At 41.9% G+C, this 19,783-nt stretch overlaps 1 protein-coding gene across 6 annotated transcripts in view; it reads left to right on the plus strand.

The window, feature by feature from the left end:
* LOC122565478 (3',5'-cyclic-AMP phosphodiesterase 4C-like) overlaps nt 1–19,783 on the plus strand; it is a 357,513-nt gene that overhangs the window by 89,247 nt on the left and 248,483 nt on the right. Inside the window, exon 1 of one of the 6 annotated variants that reach the window (XM_043721492.2) lies at nt 10,818–11,999. The exons of 4 other annotated variants lie outside the window; for them this stretch is intronic. In XM_043721492.2, the coding sequence (XP_043577427.1) occupies nt 11,761–11,999 (239 nt within the window). In that variant the 5' untranslated portion in view covers nt 10,818–11,760. Of the gene's footprint in view, nt 1–10,817; nt 12,000–19,783 lie in introns of those variants that run through there. One more of the 6 variants, XM_043721489.2, reaches the window with a different exon arrangement.

A 19,783-nucleotide genomic window follows, 5' to 3' on the forward strand; every position in this document is an offset into this window, starting at 1 on the left:
CTTTTTGTCATTGTAGTCTGCTAGGGATAGAGAGTGGGAGTGAGAAACTGGAGTTTGCTGACTATTGAATAAGGTTGTATAATCAGTTCCTGGATCATTCTCTGTAGTTGATAAGATTGGTTTAATCGACAAGTTTTGAAATGGCAGGGAACCCAGCCCATGGAATGCTCCTCCTGCGAGATGTGGGAAATCAGAGACACCTCCAGTCTCCATGGTGACTACATCTACAGGAAGAGTTTAAGCTGCAGCTCCTGATTTGCCTCGTGGAGCGCCTGGAGCTGTGGATGGACTCCTTTTGGAGCATCCAGGAGGCTGAGGATGTCAGAGATAGCACATTTAGTGAGCTGGTCACACCACCAGCAAGGGCTACACAGACAGAGAAGAATTGGTGACCATCAGAAAGATGAGTAAGTATAGGCAGGCAGGCATTCCCTTCAGAAACAGGAATTCCATGTTGGATACTGTTGGGGGAATGGCCTTTCATGGAAAAGGAGCAGCAGCCAGATCAGTGGCACCAAGACAGGCTGTGTTGTACAGCAGGGAGGGTCAATGTGTAGACAAGCAATAGTGTTAGGGGACTCTATGATCAGGGGTGCACATAGGTATTTCTGTGGCCGTGAGCAAGACTCCAGGATGGTGTGTTGCCTCCCTAGTGCTTGGGTCAAGGATGTCTCTGACAGAACACAGGATATTCTGAAGGGGAGGGCCAGCAGAGATGGTGGTCCATATTGGCACCAACGACATGGACAGGAAGAGAGATGTGGTCAAAGTTTGTGAGAAGATTTGTAGCTCGAGTGCTCGTTGTTGTGGTTCTGTTCGCCGAGCTGGGAATTTGTGTTGCAGACGTTTCGTCCCCTGTCTAGGTGACATCCTCAGTGTTTGGGAGCCTCCTGTGAAGCGCTTCTGTGATCTTTCCTACGGCATTTGTAGTGGTTTGAATCTGCCGCTTCCGGTTGTCAGTTCCAGCTGTCCGTTGCAGTGGCCGATATATTGGGTCCAGATCGATGTGTTTGTTGATAGAATCTGTGGATGAGTGCCATGCCTCTAGGAATTCCCTGGCTGTTCTCTGTTTGGCTTGTCCTATAATAGTAGTGTTGTCCCAGTCGAACTCATGTTGCTTGTCATCTGCGTGTGTGGCTACTAAGGATAGCTGGTCGTGTCGTTTCGTGGCTAGTTGGTGTTCATGGATGCAGATCGTTAGCTGTCTTCCTGTTTGTCCTATGTCGTGTTTAGTGCAGGCCTTGCATGGATTTTGTACACTACATTGTAGGTGGCCTGATTAGTAAGTTTGCGGACCACACAAAGACCAGGGGGAGCTGCAGATAGTGAGGAGGATTGCCAGAGGATGCAGCAGGATATAGATAGGCTGGAGACTTGGGCAGAGAAATGGCAAATGGAGTTTAATTTGGATGAATGTGAGGTGGTGTATTTTGGGAGATCCAATGCAGGAAGGAAGTATACAATAGATGGCAGAAGTCTTAAAAGCATCAACATACAGAGGGATCTAGATGAACAGGTCAACAGTCCCCTGAAAGTGGAAACATGAGTGGATAAGTTGGTCAAGAAGTCATATGCCTTCATTGGTCAGGACACAGAGAATAAGAATTGGCAAGTCATGTTGCAGTGGTATAGAACTTTAGTGAGGCCACGTTTGGAATAATGTGTACAGTTCTGATTGCCACACTAGTAGAAGGATGTGGAGGCTTTGGAGTGAATATAGAAACAGTTCACCAGGACGTTGCTTGGGGTTTAGAGGGTAAGCTACGAGGAGAGATTGGTAAAACTTGGTTTGTTTTCACTTGAATGTCAGAGGATGAGGGACAATCTGATAGAAGTTTACAAAATAATGAGAGGCATGGATAGATTGGATAGTCAAACTTTTTACCACAAGAGAAATGTAAATTACTGGGGGACATAGTTTTAAGGTTAAAAAAGGGAAAGGTTTAAAGGAGATGTGACAGGCGGGTTTTTTATGGAGCGTGTTAAGTGCCAGGAATGTGCTGCCAGAGGAGTTGGTGAAGGCAGATACAATAGCGATATTTAAGAGGCACCTTGACAGAGACATGAATAGACAAGGAATAGAGGGATGGGGACTGTGTAGAGGCAAAAGGATTTTAGTTTAGAAAGGTGTCATGTGTCAATACAGTCTTGGTGAGCTGAAGGACCTGCTTCTGTGCTATACTGTTCTTTGTTCTTTGAAACTCAGGCTGAGTGTGGAAACCTGACACTTTGACATTATGTAGCTTGGTGGCAAGTTTTGTCTGATAATCACAGCTGAAAAATACCTCAGTGTGTTTTACTATGTTAAAGGTGCTATATAAATGCAAGTCCTTGTTGGGGAAAACAACGGTGTATTATTTGTTGCTGGAGCACTTGATCACTGTATCAGTGCTAGGATCTGCTCTTTTATAAGTAAGTAATTTTTTTCTGAATCATAAATATTGCTGCTGTACTGAGTAATTAGGGGCTATTGGTGTGCTGAGACATAAAGACTGACAACACCGCAACATTTGATTAAAGGCAATGATTTTGCATTATGCACATTTGTGTCAAGACAGACAGGTCACTGATTCTCTGTTATCACAATTATTAAATTAATTTTGCATTTGCTAAATTCCCTGACCTTCAATCATTATTTAAGGACAATAAACTGGACAGTTAGATATGCCCGTAGTGGAAACACTTATTGGGTTCCCTCAATCATATGGGACATCTTATTTGCTGTGTTGACAAGGGGACAAGGAAAAAAGTTGACTTCTCTGCTGGGGGTGGGGATTGGTGGATAAAGCAAAGGATAATCATAGAACTCTTCCCACCACGTAGAAGATGCGCTAATTGAAGAGTTTATGATGAGTAAATCAATTGACGGATTTATTGGAGAGAAAATATTTTTTCCATTGAGAGAAGTTGAGATCAATTCAAGTGTGCAGAGGTTTGGAACAGCATACAAAACTGATATCAGGAAAGCATTCTTCACACAAAGGGGGGGGTGGGTGGAAATATATCACTATTCTTTCAGTGTTACTGTGTCAAAATCCTGGAACTCCCTCCCTAAGGCCAACTACGGACTGGCAATAAATATTGGCCCAGTCCTCATCCCATGCATGAGCAAAAACTGGAATTTTCTCCCTCACAAGGTTGTTGAAGGTGGAGGCCCATTGAAAACATCAAAAATGGTCCTTGCCGCCTATCAGCCCAAGCCTGGATATTTTCCAGACCTTTCTGTATTTGGACATAACTGCTTTGGTATCTAAGGAGTCGAAAATGGTGCTGAACATTGTGCAGTCACTTCTAACTTTACGATGTAGGGAAGGTCATTGATAAACACATAAACACAGGAAAAGGTGTTCCTGAAGACCAGGGATCCCAGAACCAGGGGTCATAATCGAAGGATATTGGCTAAGCATTTAGGATTGAGATGAGGACAAATGTTTTCACCCAGTCAGCAATGAGCCTGTGGAATTCACTGCCACAGAAAACAGTTGAGGTGAAGACATTAAATGCTTTCATGAAGGAGTTAGAGATGGTTCTCTGGGCAAAAGGGTGGCATGATAGCTCAGTGGTTAGCACAGCTGCCTCAGAGCATGATGAGGGACCTTGGTTTGAATCCAGCCTTGGGTAATTATCTGTGGAATTTGCACATTCTCCCTGTGTCTGTGTGGGTTACCTCTGGGTGCTCTGGTTTCCTCTCACTGTCCAAAGTTGTGCAGGTTAGGTGGATTGGCCATGGTAACTGTGGGGACATGGGGATAGGTGGGGGCTTGATTTGATGGGATGCTTTTTGGAGGGTTGGTGCAGGTTCAATGGGCTGAATGGCTTCTTTCTGCACTGTAGGGATTCTATGATCAAAGTTTATGGGGGGGGGGGGGGGGGGTAGAGGAATGCAGGAACAGGGTATTGAATTGGATGATCATCCATGATCATATTGAACGGAGGAACAGACACTGTGTGCTGAATGGCCTTGACCTGCTTCTATGTTTCTATGAAGCAGCTGAAGATGGTTGGGCTTATCACACTTGAGGAATTGCAACAGTGATGTCCTTGAATTGCGGCCGTCACAACCAACTCTTTCATCAATGTCTGAACTAAGACTGACTTCCACTTTATTAACATACCAATGAATCTTGAACTGTGTCCTTCATTATAAATCTGATCACGGACTAGCCCCAGCTGATCTCGACAACCTCACCCTTCAGCAGCTTCCAGTTTTCAATCTCACTGACCACTCCAGCCACACCCTCCTGCCAAACCTAACTTTATCTTCATCAGGCAGCTCCAATCCACAGCCACTCTCTCCCCTGCACTCATACGTTTCAGGTACCCTCTTGCCCAGGTTCAAACTCTTTGTAAAAGACCAACTGCAGCCAACCATCTTCAGCCTGTCTCTCCCTCATTTGGCTGTTCTTCATTGTGTATTAAAAAGTTTGAGCATTTTCCCATAATTTAAGGTAGAGCTTCTCATTACAGCAACTCATCATCATCATGAGTCAGATGAAGCTTTATAAACATTATGTCACTCTGTTCAATGAGTTCAAATAAAAGCAATTAATGTTGGCACTGTGTCTTTGTGTGCTATGATTTCAAATCGATAGCCCTCCTTAAGCATAATTCTGTGTTTAATGAAAGTAATCTGTTACGTTAATATAATTTAATTCTCTATATTTAAATGATTTCTAATCCTTGTTCTGATCCTATTTCCTTTTACCATCCTTTGAAGGATAGATTCTCCATTGTTTCCCCATCTTTTCTCTAACTTTTGGTCTAATTTCTAACTGGCATTTTTAAGCTCATTTCAGATGAATGTCTAGCTTCAAAAATAGTGTAATTGAACCAGGAAATGTATATCAACTACACCCTCTGTCTTGGCTTGCATTCTGATTTCTCCCTCCTCTATCCTTGTCTCTCCCCATATCAGACCTCTCTATCCCTTAACTCACTATTACCCTCTCCTCTCTCCAAATGCTGCCCTATTTTCCCCCATGTCACCAGGTTCATCAAGGATGGAGGGGTGGGTATATCAGTGCTTGCCACTACCCTATTTCCCCTTCCTCTAATCCCGTCCCTCTCCATTTCCCCTTTCTCTATCCATGTCTCTCCTCCATTTCCCCCACTCCCCCATATCTGTCCCTCCCTCAGTGCCCCCTGCTGTTCATGTGTCTCCACCATTCTCCCACACCCCCACCCCTGTCCCTCCCTCAGTCCCCCTTTCTACATTAATCTGTCCCCATTCCCCCACCCACATCCCTGTTCATCCCTCAGTACTTCCTTTACCACCATCCCAACCCCATTTCTTCTTTCCCTAACCCTGTTATTCCCCCATTCCTCTCTCTATCCTGTCCTTTTTCCATTACCCTCCTCCCCCCCATCCCTGAGCTCCCCCATTTCCCTTCCTCTATCTCTGACTCCCTACCTAATCCCTCAGGCTGGATTGCAGTTACAGTGTTAAACATTCATTAGTGCAGGTACCTCTGACTGCCTTTATTGCTTTACTCTATTTACACACCATTAACATTAACCTGACATATAGATGGCAGCCATCACAGAGAGATAAAGTCACAGGCATGAAAATAACTGTAGGAATAGAAACCTCATCATTCAATGAGTCTGTGACCTTTTCCTAAGCACAAAAAACTAATTAAATAAATCTGATAAGTTTGAGTTTCCTTTATGTTTGGAAATGATTAGGGCAAAATTTCAATATTTGTTAAAGTTGAAACACCTGCTGTCTCTTTTCTGTGACTTTAATAACCAGCTGTCCTGCAATTCTCTGTTTCCTGATTTCTTTGCTCTATCCAACACCTCTCCATCAACTTTCACTTCAAGTGCTGACTCACACTTTGGTAATAGCCCCACAGGCACAACAACATCAAATTGCAGTTGTATAGCACTTTCAACATATCAGCATAATTAATATCCTGTGGTTACCATTGACTAGAAACCGATCTGTACTAGCCATATAAGTACTGTGGCTACTAGGGTAAGTCAGAGGCTGGAATCCTATTGTGAGTAACTCACTTTGGGTCTCCCCAAAACCTGTCCGTCACCGACAAGCTACAAGTCAGGAGAGTGGTGGAATATTTCACACTTGTCTGGATGGGTGGAGCTCCAACAACACTCAAGATGCTTGAGACCATCCAGGACAAATCAGTCCACTTGATTGGCACCACATCCACAGACATCCACTCCCCCGACCACCTTCAACATTCACTCCCTTCACCATTGATGCTCAATAGCAGCAGTGTGTACCATCTGCAAGATGTAATGCAACAACTCACCAAGGCTCCTTTGACTGCACTTCAGTAAAGCACGTCTTAACAAAATGTAACACTGAGATACTTAGTATTATCAGGATCAGTGGTCAAAAGGCAGAGGTTTTCTAGGAGCTTCCTTCAAGGAAGCAAAAGAGGTGGAGAGCTGAAGGAAATTCCAGAACAATGGTTGAGAAATGGAAACCAAGAATGCACCCAAAATCAAGGAATGGAGAGACATGGAAATGTCATAGGATTAGAGGTTGAGGAGATTGAGACAGACCAAGCCATGGGAGAATTTGAACAGAAGGGTAAGACTGATGGCCATCTGGGATCTAATGTAAGAATCGTAGTTATAGTTGAGTTAAATACAAGCAGTGTTTTTAATTTGCCAAAACTATCCAAGGCTTTAAGCCACAGCACAGCTGGAATGCTGTGAACAGTTTTGGTCCTCTTATTTAAGAAATGATTATATGAAATTGAAGGCAGTTGAGAGAAGGCTCACCGGTTTGGTTCTTGGTATGGAGTGACTGCCTTATAAAGGCAGATTGAGTAGGTTGGGCCTGTATGCGTTGGAGTTTAGAAGAATCCTAAGATGGTCTTTTTTTTAATATATATAATTCTTAGGGACTTGTAGGATTGATGCAGAGAAGAGTCTCGGGCCAAATGGACTAAGAGATAAGGAAGGTGTTTTTCTCTCCGAGGGTAATAAATCAGTGGAATATTTTACTTGAAAGGGCTGTAGAGATGGCATCATTAAGAATATTCAAGGCTGAGAGAGATTTTTAATTTGTAAAGGAATCAAGGATTGTGGAGAAATTGGGGTTGAGGATTAACAGATCGGTCATGATCCCATTGAATGGCTGAGTGGAATTAATGGGCTGAATGGCCTACTTCTGCTTCTATGCCTTATGGTCTGTGATCTTACAATGACAGATAGACAGGGAGAGAATTGGAATAGTGAAGACTGGAGATAAGAAAGGCTTGGATAAAGATTTTCAGCAACAGCTGAGCTTGATATCTTGGTATCAATAAGTGTAATGGCAAAGTGGAAATAAGTGGTTTTATTTATGGAACCAATATCTGGTTAGAAGTTTGTTTCAGGGTGAAACATGATACCAAAGCTGTAAACAGTCTAGGTCAGCCTTAAACACGGACCTCGGACAACAATAGTGTTGGTTACTGTGGTGAAACCCAAAGTTAATGATTTAGATGGAGGGATTTTCAGTTCATTCAGTGTTATATGTTGGACAAGCACCATGACAAGGCAGAGATAGTAAATGTTGGGAGACGGAGCATTTTGGGGAAGGGGGGTGTTGCAATTGAGTGAGATGGCAGTGAGGGAAAGTTGGGTGCCATCAGCATGCCTGAAACCTGGCCTTCTGTAATAATTGCACTGTTTTCTTGTGTACTCAAGTAACAATTACAGAGCTGGTGCTATAGGAGCTGGATGAATCAGTATTGTGGGGGAGTCTGTTCATTTTAGAAGAGAATTTTCCATTTTAAAATTGCTCAAAGTGTATTGTTTCCCTAATTTCCTTTTTAGTATATCTTCTTTGTTTTTGCCTATTTTCTGATACCAGCTCCTGCAATATCAGAGGTACTAGTAATTGTTGGAGTACAGATGGCCATGTTGTACCTCATCCAAGAAGGTATTCTTCATGACTGAACTGAAATGGCACCTGACAGTGAGAAGAATCATTGCTAAAACACCCTGTCTCTGCACTTAGCTGTGCTGTACCTGGCTGAGACAGCTTGATCCTTATCCCTGCCCTCACTAATTCTGGACTCGACTGTTCCAAACTCTTCTGTTGAACTATCCACCGTACTGAGTTCCTCCAAAACACTACTGCTTGGTTTATTAATTCTCACCAAGTCTATTCAGCCATTATCCTCTGTGAACACTAACATTTTTCCCAAACCACTAATGCTTCAATTTTAACATTTACTTCCCTGTTTTCGAAATCCTCCTTGGCCTTATTCTTCCCTATCTCTGCAACCTATCATTTTCTCCAATTCCCTCTAATAGAGTCATACAACACAGAAACAGTGCCTTCAGTCCAGCCAGTCCATGCTGATCATAATCCCAAACTGATTCAGCTTTGACATCTGTGATAGTGATCCTACTTGAGTCAAAAGCTGCATGATCAACTCTCATTTGCATTCTTTTAATTCTTAAGCAATATGTAATGCCTCAAAAATTTCTTGCTATAACAATCTGTTCAATTCAGTGACAATCCATTCAATATCAAACACTGCCAATTAGTTTGCATTTATAGAACTAAAATTCTATTGTTCCTTTACTGATATTGCGCTTTGCTGATATAGTGCCAAATATTTTCTTCTTAAAAGAGACTTTCTGTAATTTTGACATTGACCTTAACTTTGTTCCCCAATTTCCCTTTATGAATGCATTTTGGGCAGGGAGCCTATGGGGAGTCAGTAAAGTGATTGAAAACCATCCCTGATACTAGACAGTAACTGTGGGTGTACTGTGTGGCTATGGGTGAACCACAATGGAAATTCCATTTCCCCCCCCACACACACAACCCCCCCCCCCCCCACACACACACACACACACACATGCACATGCACACTGTGTTGGGTCAGAGAGATTTGACAAAGATTTGACAAAGGGCGGCACGGTGGCGCAGTGGTTAGCACTGCTGCCTCACAGCACCAGAGACCCGAGTTCAATTCCCGACTCAGGCGACTGACTGTGTGGAGTTTGCACATTCTCCCCGTGTCTGCGTGGGTTTCCTCCGGGTGCTCCGGTTTCCTCCCACAGTCCAAAGATGTGCACGTCAGGTGAATTGACCATGCTAAATTGCCCGTAGTGTTAGGTAAAGGGGTAAATGTACGGGAATGGGTGGGTTATGCTTCAGCGGGTTGGTGTGGAATTGTTGGGCCGAAGGGCCTGTTTCCACACTGTAAGTAATCTAATCTAATTATGATTACAAGTTGATTTTCTGCCCTTCTTGACTTCCAAGCATTATCCCCACCTCCAACAGTTACTTTCATTTATGCATATCTATAATAAAATAAAAAGTCCAAAAGGGTTTCAAAGGTTATCAGACTAAATTTAACACCAAACCATATCAGAAGACATTAGGACTGAGGGCCAAAAGCTCAATCAAAGAGATAACAATTAAGAAATATCTAGAAGGAGCAGAGTGGCATTTGAAGATAAAATTCCAAAGCTTAGCATTCAGATCGTGTAAGTGGTCATGAGTTTGGAAGGTGTTGTCTAAGGAGCTTTGGTGAATTTCTGCAGGGCATCCTGCCAATGGTAAAATTGACATGTAGATTGCTGGTGTGGTTTCTAATTTGTTTTCACTTAATGAATGTCAGAACTGGTTCCAGCTCCCTAGTTCCCAGCTTGGTCTTATTTCTGTCAACTTGGCACCACCTTGAACTCAGCCACCAGTAGCACCTCCTGCATCAGGCAGCAAAAACTACCTCTTCAACTCTTCCCAACTAAGTTGCTGTTGTGCAAGTGAGAGTTTGTATTTGCTAAATCACCCTGCCTGCCCCTTTCATAGCCACCACTGAGAAAAGCAGGCCAAAGGGTTAGCAGTGATGAGATATTTGTTGATGGTCAGCAGAATCCAGGACTGCCTCTCCAACCTGCAGCCTCCCCCTCTGAAAAGGACAGGGAAACATGATAACCTTCATGTACCATTTCACTTGCATGAATATGGAGCTGTGATTTCAGTCATGATTCATCGCCATATAATCAGCTCCCTGACCACAGAGGGTTCACAAAGCACCCACCCGTCACCCCCATGTAATGAGGGTAAGATTGACTGGACCAAGCATTTATGGTCCTTCCTTAGTTGCCCCTTGAGCAGGTGTTGAGCTGAGTTCTTGAACCTCTGCATTCCATTTTGCGTAAGGACAGTGTCATTAGGGGGAGAATACCAGCATTTTGACCCTGGAGGAACAGTAACATATTTCCAAGACAGGATGGTGAGGGGCAATGAGTGATGACCAATGCCATTCGCTGTCAGATACTGAGAATGAATGTTCTTAATCTATGTACATTTGACAAATCTACATTCCCAAAATAGATTTCATAATGATTCACCAAATTCTCACAAAGGTCACTGGTTTCCCTATTCAAAGCCAATAAGTTATTGTTCAAAATGAAGAGAGATAAAATGATTTGGAACTATTTCAAATGTAGTTGTCAGTGTGAGGAAGCAACTTGTGTGTGTGTGTTTTTGTTAGTATTTGGTTAGTTTGAGATTGTAAGTGAATTCGCTTTCAGTGAGGTGGTCATTGTTGGCCTGGTGAAGGTGGAGTCCTCCTCCTGTTCCTTTTTGTCCTCCACTTTCAAATCCATTCCAAAGGCGGAACCGTTTGATTCCGATCCGCTGAGCTCTGATCCACGGAAACTCTGAAAAATCCAGAGGGCAGCCAGTCCAAGTGGTGACGGGGCGGGGGCTGGGGGTGTGATATTTCTGAAAGAAAGTGAGAACCGATAAAGGGGACGAACCGCCTCGAAGACGGCGTCAGTCACTGAGCTCCGGGAGCTGCCGTCTGTGCAGAGGATGCAGGGCGGATTATGGAGTAGGAGCAGCATGGATTGAGTTAAAACTGGCCGTGGTTGCAGTTTCTGGGGGGACTGTGGGGCTGCTGGATATGAAATGGGAGTTAGTCAGAAAAAAAACATGAGATTTCTCTCCTCCCCAGGACGCCCATGTTCGTTCTACTGATTAATGAGCTGCGTTCGAGTTATTTATTAATTATTTGAAATCGATCGAGCCAGTCAGCTTTTTAGAACCTAATCCCATTATAAAGGGCTCCAGCAAGAAGCTGAGATTCCAGCTTCACCCGGCTCCCAGTGACCCGGGAAGAAAGATCGCCAATTTAGATCCCCGGTCCCTAAATAAAAAAAGTAATTTGGGTATAAAATAGATGTAAGTTTTAGCAAATAGTAACTGAAATTATTTTTTATCAATTAATCTTTGTTCAGGCTGTAAGTATTTTTATATTTAAAAAAGTTTTTTTAAACCATGAGTAGGATTTGATTGAAATGTTTAAAGGTCTTTTTTTTTGAAAACGGACCAGTTGGATTTCTGTTGATTTGTAGTTTAGGAATCGTTTTTGGAACCAATCAATTTCCTTCTCACAATTCACCTGGATGTTAGATTGCACTAACCGGCTTCTGAATCTCCATCAGTATTTTTTTTTAAATTGAGACTGAGCACAGTGTCTGTTTGCTAGCTCGGCTGGGGGTAAATCTGGACAGTTTCTGGGTGAAAACGGTCTGAGAGAGTGGGTCTCCCGCTGAACTTTCAGCACCAGGACCGTGGACAGCGACCCGCTGCTGACCCTAGTTTCTCATTTAACTCTTCGAATATTTTTTGAAGATTTTTTAAGAGATTCGGTGGGTCAATTTTAAATATTAGTTCCTTGCCGTGACTGGAGCCCTTCTCCAGCTCTTGCCCTGTTATTTTTTTGTTTTAGTGGAGCTGCTTAAATCCAATCCAACTCTCTTCATCCCCAAATGGAGACCGTGAAATGTTCAGCCCTGGTCAGGGATGGGGTCGGCACGGCCAAACCCCCCAAACACCTCTGGAGGCAGCCCCGGACTCACATCAAGATCAAGCAGAGGTTCTACTCGGATACCGAGAGGTACATGTACCAACGAGCCGTGGAGAACTTTCAAACCTTGGAGAACGGCGACAGACCCGGCCTGAAGAAACCGCGGATGTCTTGGCCAACGTCTTTCCACGGCCTCAGACGGTAAGCGAGAAACGGGGAGCTGGCCGGAGCTGAAAATCGGTCCTAATGAGAAACAAAAGTTTCGTTCCTTTAAAATTAAACCTCCATCAGAGTGTGGCTTGTGTGAGCATGTGTATATGCGTGAGGTTGTATGTATAGGTGTGTATTTGGGTATGGGCATATGTTAGGGTATACGTTCGGTTGTGTATCTATTTGGGTGTATGTATGTTTGTATATGTCAGGATGTATGTATGGTTGTGTATCCTTATTTAGGGTCTGTGTATGTGTTTGTATACATCAGAGTGTATGTATGGTTGTGTCTCTGTCTTTGAGATATGTTGTACTCTATATGTTTGTATATGCCAGACTGTGTGAACTGTCATGTATCTATATTTGGGATATATGTATGTTTGTATATGTCAGAGTGTATGAATGGTTGCATATCTATTTGGGATGTGTGTATGTGTTTGTATGGAGCAAGATGTATGTATAGCTGGAGCGTGGATCTATGTGTCTGAAACACACTTCATTATATAAAATTGAAACTCTGAATGGAATTAACTCTGAGATGAGAAACCAAGTTGGGGAGGATTGGACCTGTTTATGTTTTTGCACAATCTAACTGAGGGTTCCAATCCTCAACGTCTTCCTATAGTCCTATTTACCTTTGATAAAACTGACAGCTTCTGATTATTCCTCACTGGCAGTCCAAACAATCTGATATCTCTCATTACTGTCACTGACCTCTTCAACAATCCTCATTGGGAACTAGAGTGATACACATCACTGTGGAAGAGGTTTTGAATTCTATCAGACTTTATGGATACTGCTTGTTTTGGCACCTACTTAAACGTCTTTCAGTAATTGATGGAGTGGAGCACGAATACACACTTGACCTCAAAAATCCTGTGGTACTTTGTGAAGGGGAGCACACACACGGCTGAAGGCACCTGTAAAGAAATGAATAATGGAGATGTGAAAATATTGTTCTGGTTGGTTAGCATTGGGGATTAGAAGCACTGAGTGATGAAATAAATGGATAGAGTCTACGATGGGACACAGTGTACATGGCTTTGGAAGAAAAGAAATGGATAGATAGAGTCCAAGATATGCTTCAGAAAGAGATTAACTTGGGTGGGTGGAGTAGGTTTGATCCTATGAAAGGTCTTTCTTGAATATTTTCTTGCATTTAGTCTTTTGAAAATCAAAGATTCCTGTCAAGTTACATTATCTTTATAGTTCAAATCGGGAAGGTGAGCGTGGTGGGGTGGGGGTAGAATTTTAAATCAGTGCTATTGAAAGTGATGTAATTTCAGTGATATGGGCGGTTTGGAGTCATTTTGATCTGAATTACTTAATTGACGTTGATGGCAGATTAAGGCGCTGGTTCCATTGCACATTGCCACATTTGGAAGACAAGAGTAGAGAGATTAACTCCCTGCTATGCTGCTGCTGTTATGCTTGATTTGAGTTGATTTTGTTGTTGAAAGATGCAGCTATAAAATGTGTGCATGGAGCACTGGTCAAAAGGACAAACTCGAACCTCCCACTTCTTACTTAGTGCTCAGAAAATCTCATTAAATCAGCTCTTACCTTCTACAGTTTGTTTATAGTTAACCATTTCTTAAGCAGTGTCTGATTGTGAAACCTCTGTTATATAAATGTTGTGTTTTCAAATTGTCCTCTCACCCCGACAAATCTTCTCTTCATCTACATTTATAAATCCCCTTTATAATTTTAAATACCTCTTTCTGGCCATCCACTAATCTTCCCTTTTCCAAAGGGTGTTTATATATCAGGGTGCAGCCTCCATCTGTTCAGCTCGTTCTCATAAAATTGTAGCCTCTTAGTTTTGGTAATATCTTGTGAATTTTTCAATGCATCTTTTCCAGTGCCCGTATTTTTGTGTGATAGAGAGTCAAAACTGTGCAAAGTACCTCTGGAACAATGTAAATTTGTCAACTCTCTCTAAATGAAGGGGATCAGTAGCAATGATATATGCTATACCAACACTTTTATTTATCATTTTGTTCAGGTGCTGAGACTCATTAGGGCAGGATTCCAGCAGCACTAAATGAAATAAGGCCAGAGAGCCTATTATTGCAAAATTACAAGATGTAAAAAAAAGTTGTTATATTTAAAAACCATTCAGCTTCACATCTGCTTCATTCAGTCAGTGAATAGTCAATCAATGAAATTAACTCCCTCAGAGATGATTGGCGATGTTAGTATTGATTCATTAAAGTGCAAAATGTTTTGCTTTCTTTCTGAAAGCATCAGTCTTCGATTAAGTATATGAGTAGTTTGAGAATGACGTGCGGTAAGTGTAAAATCTTTGGAAGAAAGGTACAACTTTAGGCCAAATATTCCCAAAGCACTCCACGCAGAACTCTTCCTTGTCTCATGTCTGGGTCTGCTGTTGACTAATTATTAGAGATTTAACACTGTGATTAGCAAATACAGTAATTCCATTATGATTGTACAATATGATGGTCAGAACTGTAGAGTAAGAACAATTGGACTTCAAGAGTTGTTATACAATAAAAGGTTATGATCAGCTACATTTCACTATCTTAGAACAACCCCAGACATTTTATACTGAATGAAACATTTTTGAGCATTGTTGCTGCTGCCAGTGGAGGAAATACAACCATTTTGAAGATGGCAAGATCCCTTGAACACCAGTGAGACATGTGACCAGAGTATCTTTTCGATATTGTTCAAGGGACAAACATTATACAGGACCCTAGGGAGAGCAGCCTTTCTTTGCCTTTTGATCAAATAGAACTTGTGCGTTACGGAAAAATGGAAGTATGTGTTCTGTTGAAGCCTTTCATCTTTCTTCCACCAGGACATTCACAAGAGTCCCACTGAAAAGGGGAAAACCATGCTCGACTATACGAAAAGAGAGTGTAGCACTGGAAGCAACATAGAATCATACATAAAGCCCTATTATTCACAGATGGTTCAAATTCATTTTAATAGGTGCCAGCCATTCTGAATTATTCCTCAAGGCAATGTTTTGACTAATCAGAGTTTGGAGGTGCTGGTGTTGGATTGGGGTGGATAAAGTTAAAAATTGCACAACATCAGGTTATAGTCCAACAGGTCTTTTTGGAACTACAAGCTTTCGGAGCACTGCTCCTTCATCAGGTAGCTACCTGATGAAGGAGCAGCACTCTGAAAGTTTATACTTCTAAATAGACCTGTTGGACTATAACTGAGTGTTGAGTGATTTTTAAGTTTGAGTAATCAGAGTCAATCTTCACTGTTTAAATTTAAACAAAACTTGGTAATTAACTGTAAGCCATCATTTAACTGGAATCTCCATGCCAGCATCTGTCCCAATCAAAGTTCACTTGTCAACCCAATAAACACCCTGTTTTCTACAGAATAAAATGCTGTTTTCTCTTATGTTGGAATCCTCGTGAATTGTCCTGACCTGTGCAAGATAAAATATACCAATTAATGCCATTGAATAATTTATAATCTCCTGGGAGGGCCAATGGCGACTTGGTTAAATGTCATATCAGAGAGAGCACTAGTACCAGGAGCAGCAGGCGAAATCCTGTGTTCAAAGCTCTGAATGAACTTTGAAACTCATAGCCTTCCAGCTGTGAGGCCAAAGAAACAAGGGCTAAAACTGAAGTGACTCTGAACTTTAACTTTCTCATCTTCCTTGCCTCAGAACAGAAAAAACACAAGTTTGGGTAGGAAGTGATGTGATGAGTCTTTGTTTCAGACTTACGAGGATTTGGAGGGGGGAGGGGGGAGGATTGTGTACAGTGCTTTATTTGCAACCTTGGAGGAACAAGAGAGGAAAGTTAAGAGGATTTCTCTGTTTTGTGAATCAGAGCAATTGAATAGAAGGTTCAGTGCGGTGACCTCACTCTTGTGTATTTAAATTAGCAAACAGTGTCCTCTCTAGTGTAATAACCCACCTCAGCCCACTCAACGCAATTACTGTAATTACAGTTATGCAAATAAGATTCAGGTAGGATGACCAGAAATAAATTAAACTGACATCCAAGGTAAGAGCTGGGGAGAATCAAAGAGATAAAATGCGATGAGTATTATTCCAGTGTGTGGAATACAGATTGTGGGAGAATCTTGTTTACAAGACAAGCTGGGGTCATTGAAGTAACATGATAAGAATTACAATGAATGTTCACCACAGAAACAGGCTAGTCAGTCAGCCCAGCTCATTCATGCCAGAGTTTCTGCTCCACATTAACCACTCCATACCCCCCTTCATCTCCAGATATTTTTCTGCTTTCCTTCTCCATTATATGCTCATCTAGTATCTCTGATATTCACCTCAGCTCCTTATTGGAGTGAATTCCCTATTTTCATTCCTCTGTCCTTAGACAGAGAACTGATTCAGTGGATTCATTACTCCTGCCTTATACATACAGCCCCATAGTTTTACTCAACCTCATTCGGGAAAACATCAGGATCAGTTTTCCCAGTTCTTTGGACACAGTTTAGAAATTGTTACAGGAATCAAAGTTGGAATGTCACACAAAAGCAAAATACTGTGTCACAGAGTCATAGATAGAGATCTGCATCACAGAGAAAGGCTGTTCAGCCCATTACGTCCATGTCAGTCAAAAATAACTAACTATTCTAATCCCATTTTCCAGCACTTGACCCAGAGCCTTGAATGTCTGGGCTTTTCAAATTCACATCTAAATACTTCTTAATGTACTGAAGATTTCTGCCTCTTCCACCCTCACAGGTAATGAGTTCCTCACATCCTCTTCAAATCTCCTGCCCCTTACCTTACATCTATTGTTTCCACTCATTGATCTCTCCATTAAGGGAAAATATTTCTTCCTGTCTACCCTGTCTATGACACTCATAACTTTATACTTCTCAATCATGTCCCCCCCTCAATTTCCTCTGCTCTCAGGACACCAACCTCTGTCTGTCCAATCTCTCTTCATAGCTGAAACTCTCCAGCTCAGGCAATATTCTAGTAAATCTCCTCTGCATCCTCTCTTGTGCTATCACATCCCTCCTATAATGTGGATTCCAGGACTGTGAATGCTGGAAATATGAAATAAAAACAGCAAGTGCTGGGGAAACTCAGCAAGTCCGGCAGCATCCGTGAAGAGAGAAACAGAATTAACTTTTCAGATTTGAAATGTTTCTTCTTCAGAACTGAGGCACAGATGTCTCCCCATGTTTGAAATGCCCCTCAGAAATACTTGCTCACTTCAGCATTGCCCATCTCTTAAGTGGGACATCATCGTGAGCTCTCTGTTTGAACCTTCTGCTTTCCTGGTCCTGCCACCATTCCAAATTGGCTTGGGTTTTTGGGGGTTTTTTTCCAAATTGGTCAAAAGTGAACAATGCTCCATCCACAATCACTTGCAGAATCCTGATTCTGAGATGAATTCCATATCAAGATTGCAACCAAACCATTAACATTGGCCCTACATCTCTGTCTATTCTCTTAAACCACTTCATAATCTTAAAGACCTTTATAATCTCCAGTCTCAGCCTTCCCTGTTCTAGAAAAAAAATTCTTTAACTTCCTACTAAAGCATTTGTCAAGGTCCCTCATGGTAGGCTGGTCCAGAATTTAAATCACATGGAATCCATGGTGAGTTAGTAAGTTGGATATAAAATTGGCTTGGCAATAGAAGATAGAGAGTGGGTGTGGAGTGGTGTTTTTCTGACTGGAGGCCTGTGACCAGTGGTGTTCCATAGGGATCAGTGCTGGGATCACTGTTGTTTGTAATATATAGAAATTATCTGGATGAAAATGTTGGTGGTCTGATTAGTAAATTTGCAGTATCTTCCACTTATCCAAGTGCTAATCCTTGCAGTGTAGCCTACTGGTCTGTCATCTGAGTGTCAGTTTTACATCACAAATCTATTATTCTGCTCACATTATGGCTTTTTCAGTTCTGAGGAAGCATCAAATCAAACTTGAATCCTTCTCTCTGTTTCTCTCTCCACATTTGCTGCCAGGCCGGCTGAGTTGCTCCAGCATTTCCTATGTCTTTAATCTTGGAATTTAATGCACAATTTAAGGCACCACATATTACAACTCAACATTCTCATTACTTTGTCAATTTTTGAGGCTCACGGTCTTGACTAGTAGCTCAAGTGCTGCTGCCATTGTCTCAGAGTAAATACTTTGCACTTTCCTCCCAGCAAAATAATCTAAGTCTTCCTTTGATCTTTAATAATTAAATTACCCAGGCTTGCTGTCAGGCAGATTTCAGAACAGGTCCCAAGGCCCATTTAATTCTGTCATAAATACAAATATAAATCCCAAAACATAACATAACTCCATAACTGTAACACTCTAAATCCTGCACAATTTTGAACATTTCTGTTAACTCGGTCCTTATTTTGTCTTCTCTAAGAGGAACAACCCCAGCTTCTCCTGTCCCTTTGCACACTTGTTGTCCCTGATCTTGTACTATTCTTATAAATCTCCTCTGCACCCTTTCCAAGACCTTGACAAATTGACTCCAATCACCGTGCCTAGAATTGGGTCCAGTACTCCTGTTGCGGCTGGCCCCATGATTTCTAAAGAATGAAACTGACTGAGCTTTCCCTTGCACTTGACCGTCTGTGGGCAGAAGGGAGTATCTGGGATTCTGAAGCTAAATGCAAACAAGGAGGCAGTAAGTATGTGTAACTGTGTTAGCATACGATGTGGTGAAGGCAGGATTCGAGGTATTTCCAGCACACTGTTGGCTCTATGCAAGAGACATAGATGTGTGCACTAGGGAAGGTGAAGCAAATTAGCGAAACATCATTTAGTAAACTTTTTTTTTGTTTTATTTGCAATTTCACCATGATTAACCTCATTCCAAAAAGTCAATCATCAGCGCTTGACTAGCCTCAGATCTCCTGGGCTGAGTCCCAGATGGTGTGTTTACCCACTGGAAAACTCTGAAATTAACTTTAAATCATTTTAAATTTGATTTTTACACTTGATAGAAGTAAAGGGAGATAAGGAATGCTTTCACTGAGCTTCTGATCAAGGTATTTCTGCCAATATCAACAACAACTTGCATTCTTATAGAATCTTAATGTTGGTCCAGACCTTCCAAGTAATGACAACAATAATTGGATTGCTGATGTACTCAACAATTTCACCCCAATGCCTGACTGATGTGCATTTCTTCTGGGATCTTTTATGCCTGGTTTTGCCAGGAATGCACAGTGTAGTGTTCATTGGGGATCTCTGTCAAAGCGGAGTCCAGGGGAGACAGGAAATACCCAGTGTTGCTATTTTGTCCGATTGTGAGGCACAAGTTGCTGTAGAGAATATTTAGAGCTCCAGTTTGAAAGTTAGTGAATGGTTGAGAGAGGTAAGGGAGTGGTTGAGGAGATTGGACAGGGGTAGTCTAGTTAGAGGGCTTTTCAGGTCTGGTAAGGGTAGGTCAATGAGGTAGTGGGGTTGTTTGTGGGAGATAGTTAGGGATTAATCAGATTCGGAAGGGTTGTAAGGTTGGAGCAGTGACAGTTGGGTTGGGTCGGAGTTGGGTGGGAGTTAGGATTCGAGCTGTTGGGGATTCAGTTATAGGCTTACCCAGATGAGGTCTTAATTTGTGTAACATTTCCTGGATAATTATCCAGGTGATTGATTGGTAAGCATGTTTTCTCATTTAACTTTTAAAACCCTGAAGTTTTGACTAGTTATAGTTATTAATAATAGTAAAGCTTGTCATTAGTAGTAGTGTTTATTTATTATGAATTGAGAAATAATTAATTCACAAAGAATAAATATGGCTAGGTGATGTGATGCAGCTGTAGTAGATGAGGAAAATGGAGGCCAG

This window comes from Chiloscyllium plagiosum, unplaced genomic scaffold, assembly GCF_037043375.1.
Source record: "Chiloscyllium plagiosum isolate Xiang-an unplaced genomic scaffold, Cpla_swu_hap1 HiC_scaffold_28, whole genome shotgun sequence".
NCBI classification, from domain to species: domain Eukaryota; kingdom Metazoa; phylum Chordata; class Chondrichthyes; order Orectolobiformes; family Hemiscylliidae; genus Chiloscyllium; species Chiloscyllium plagiosum.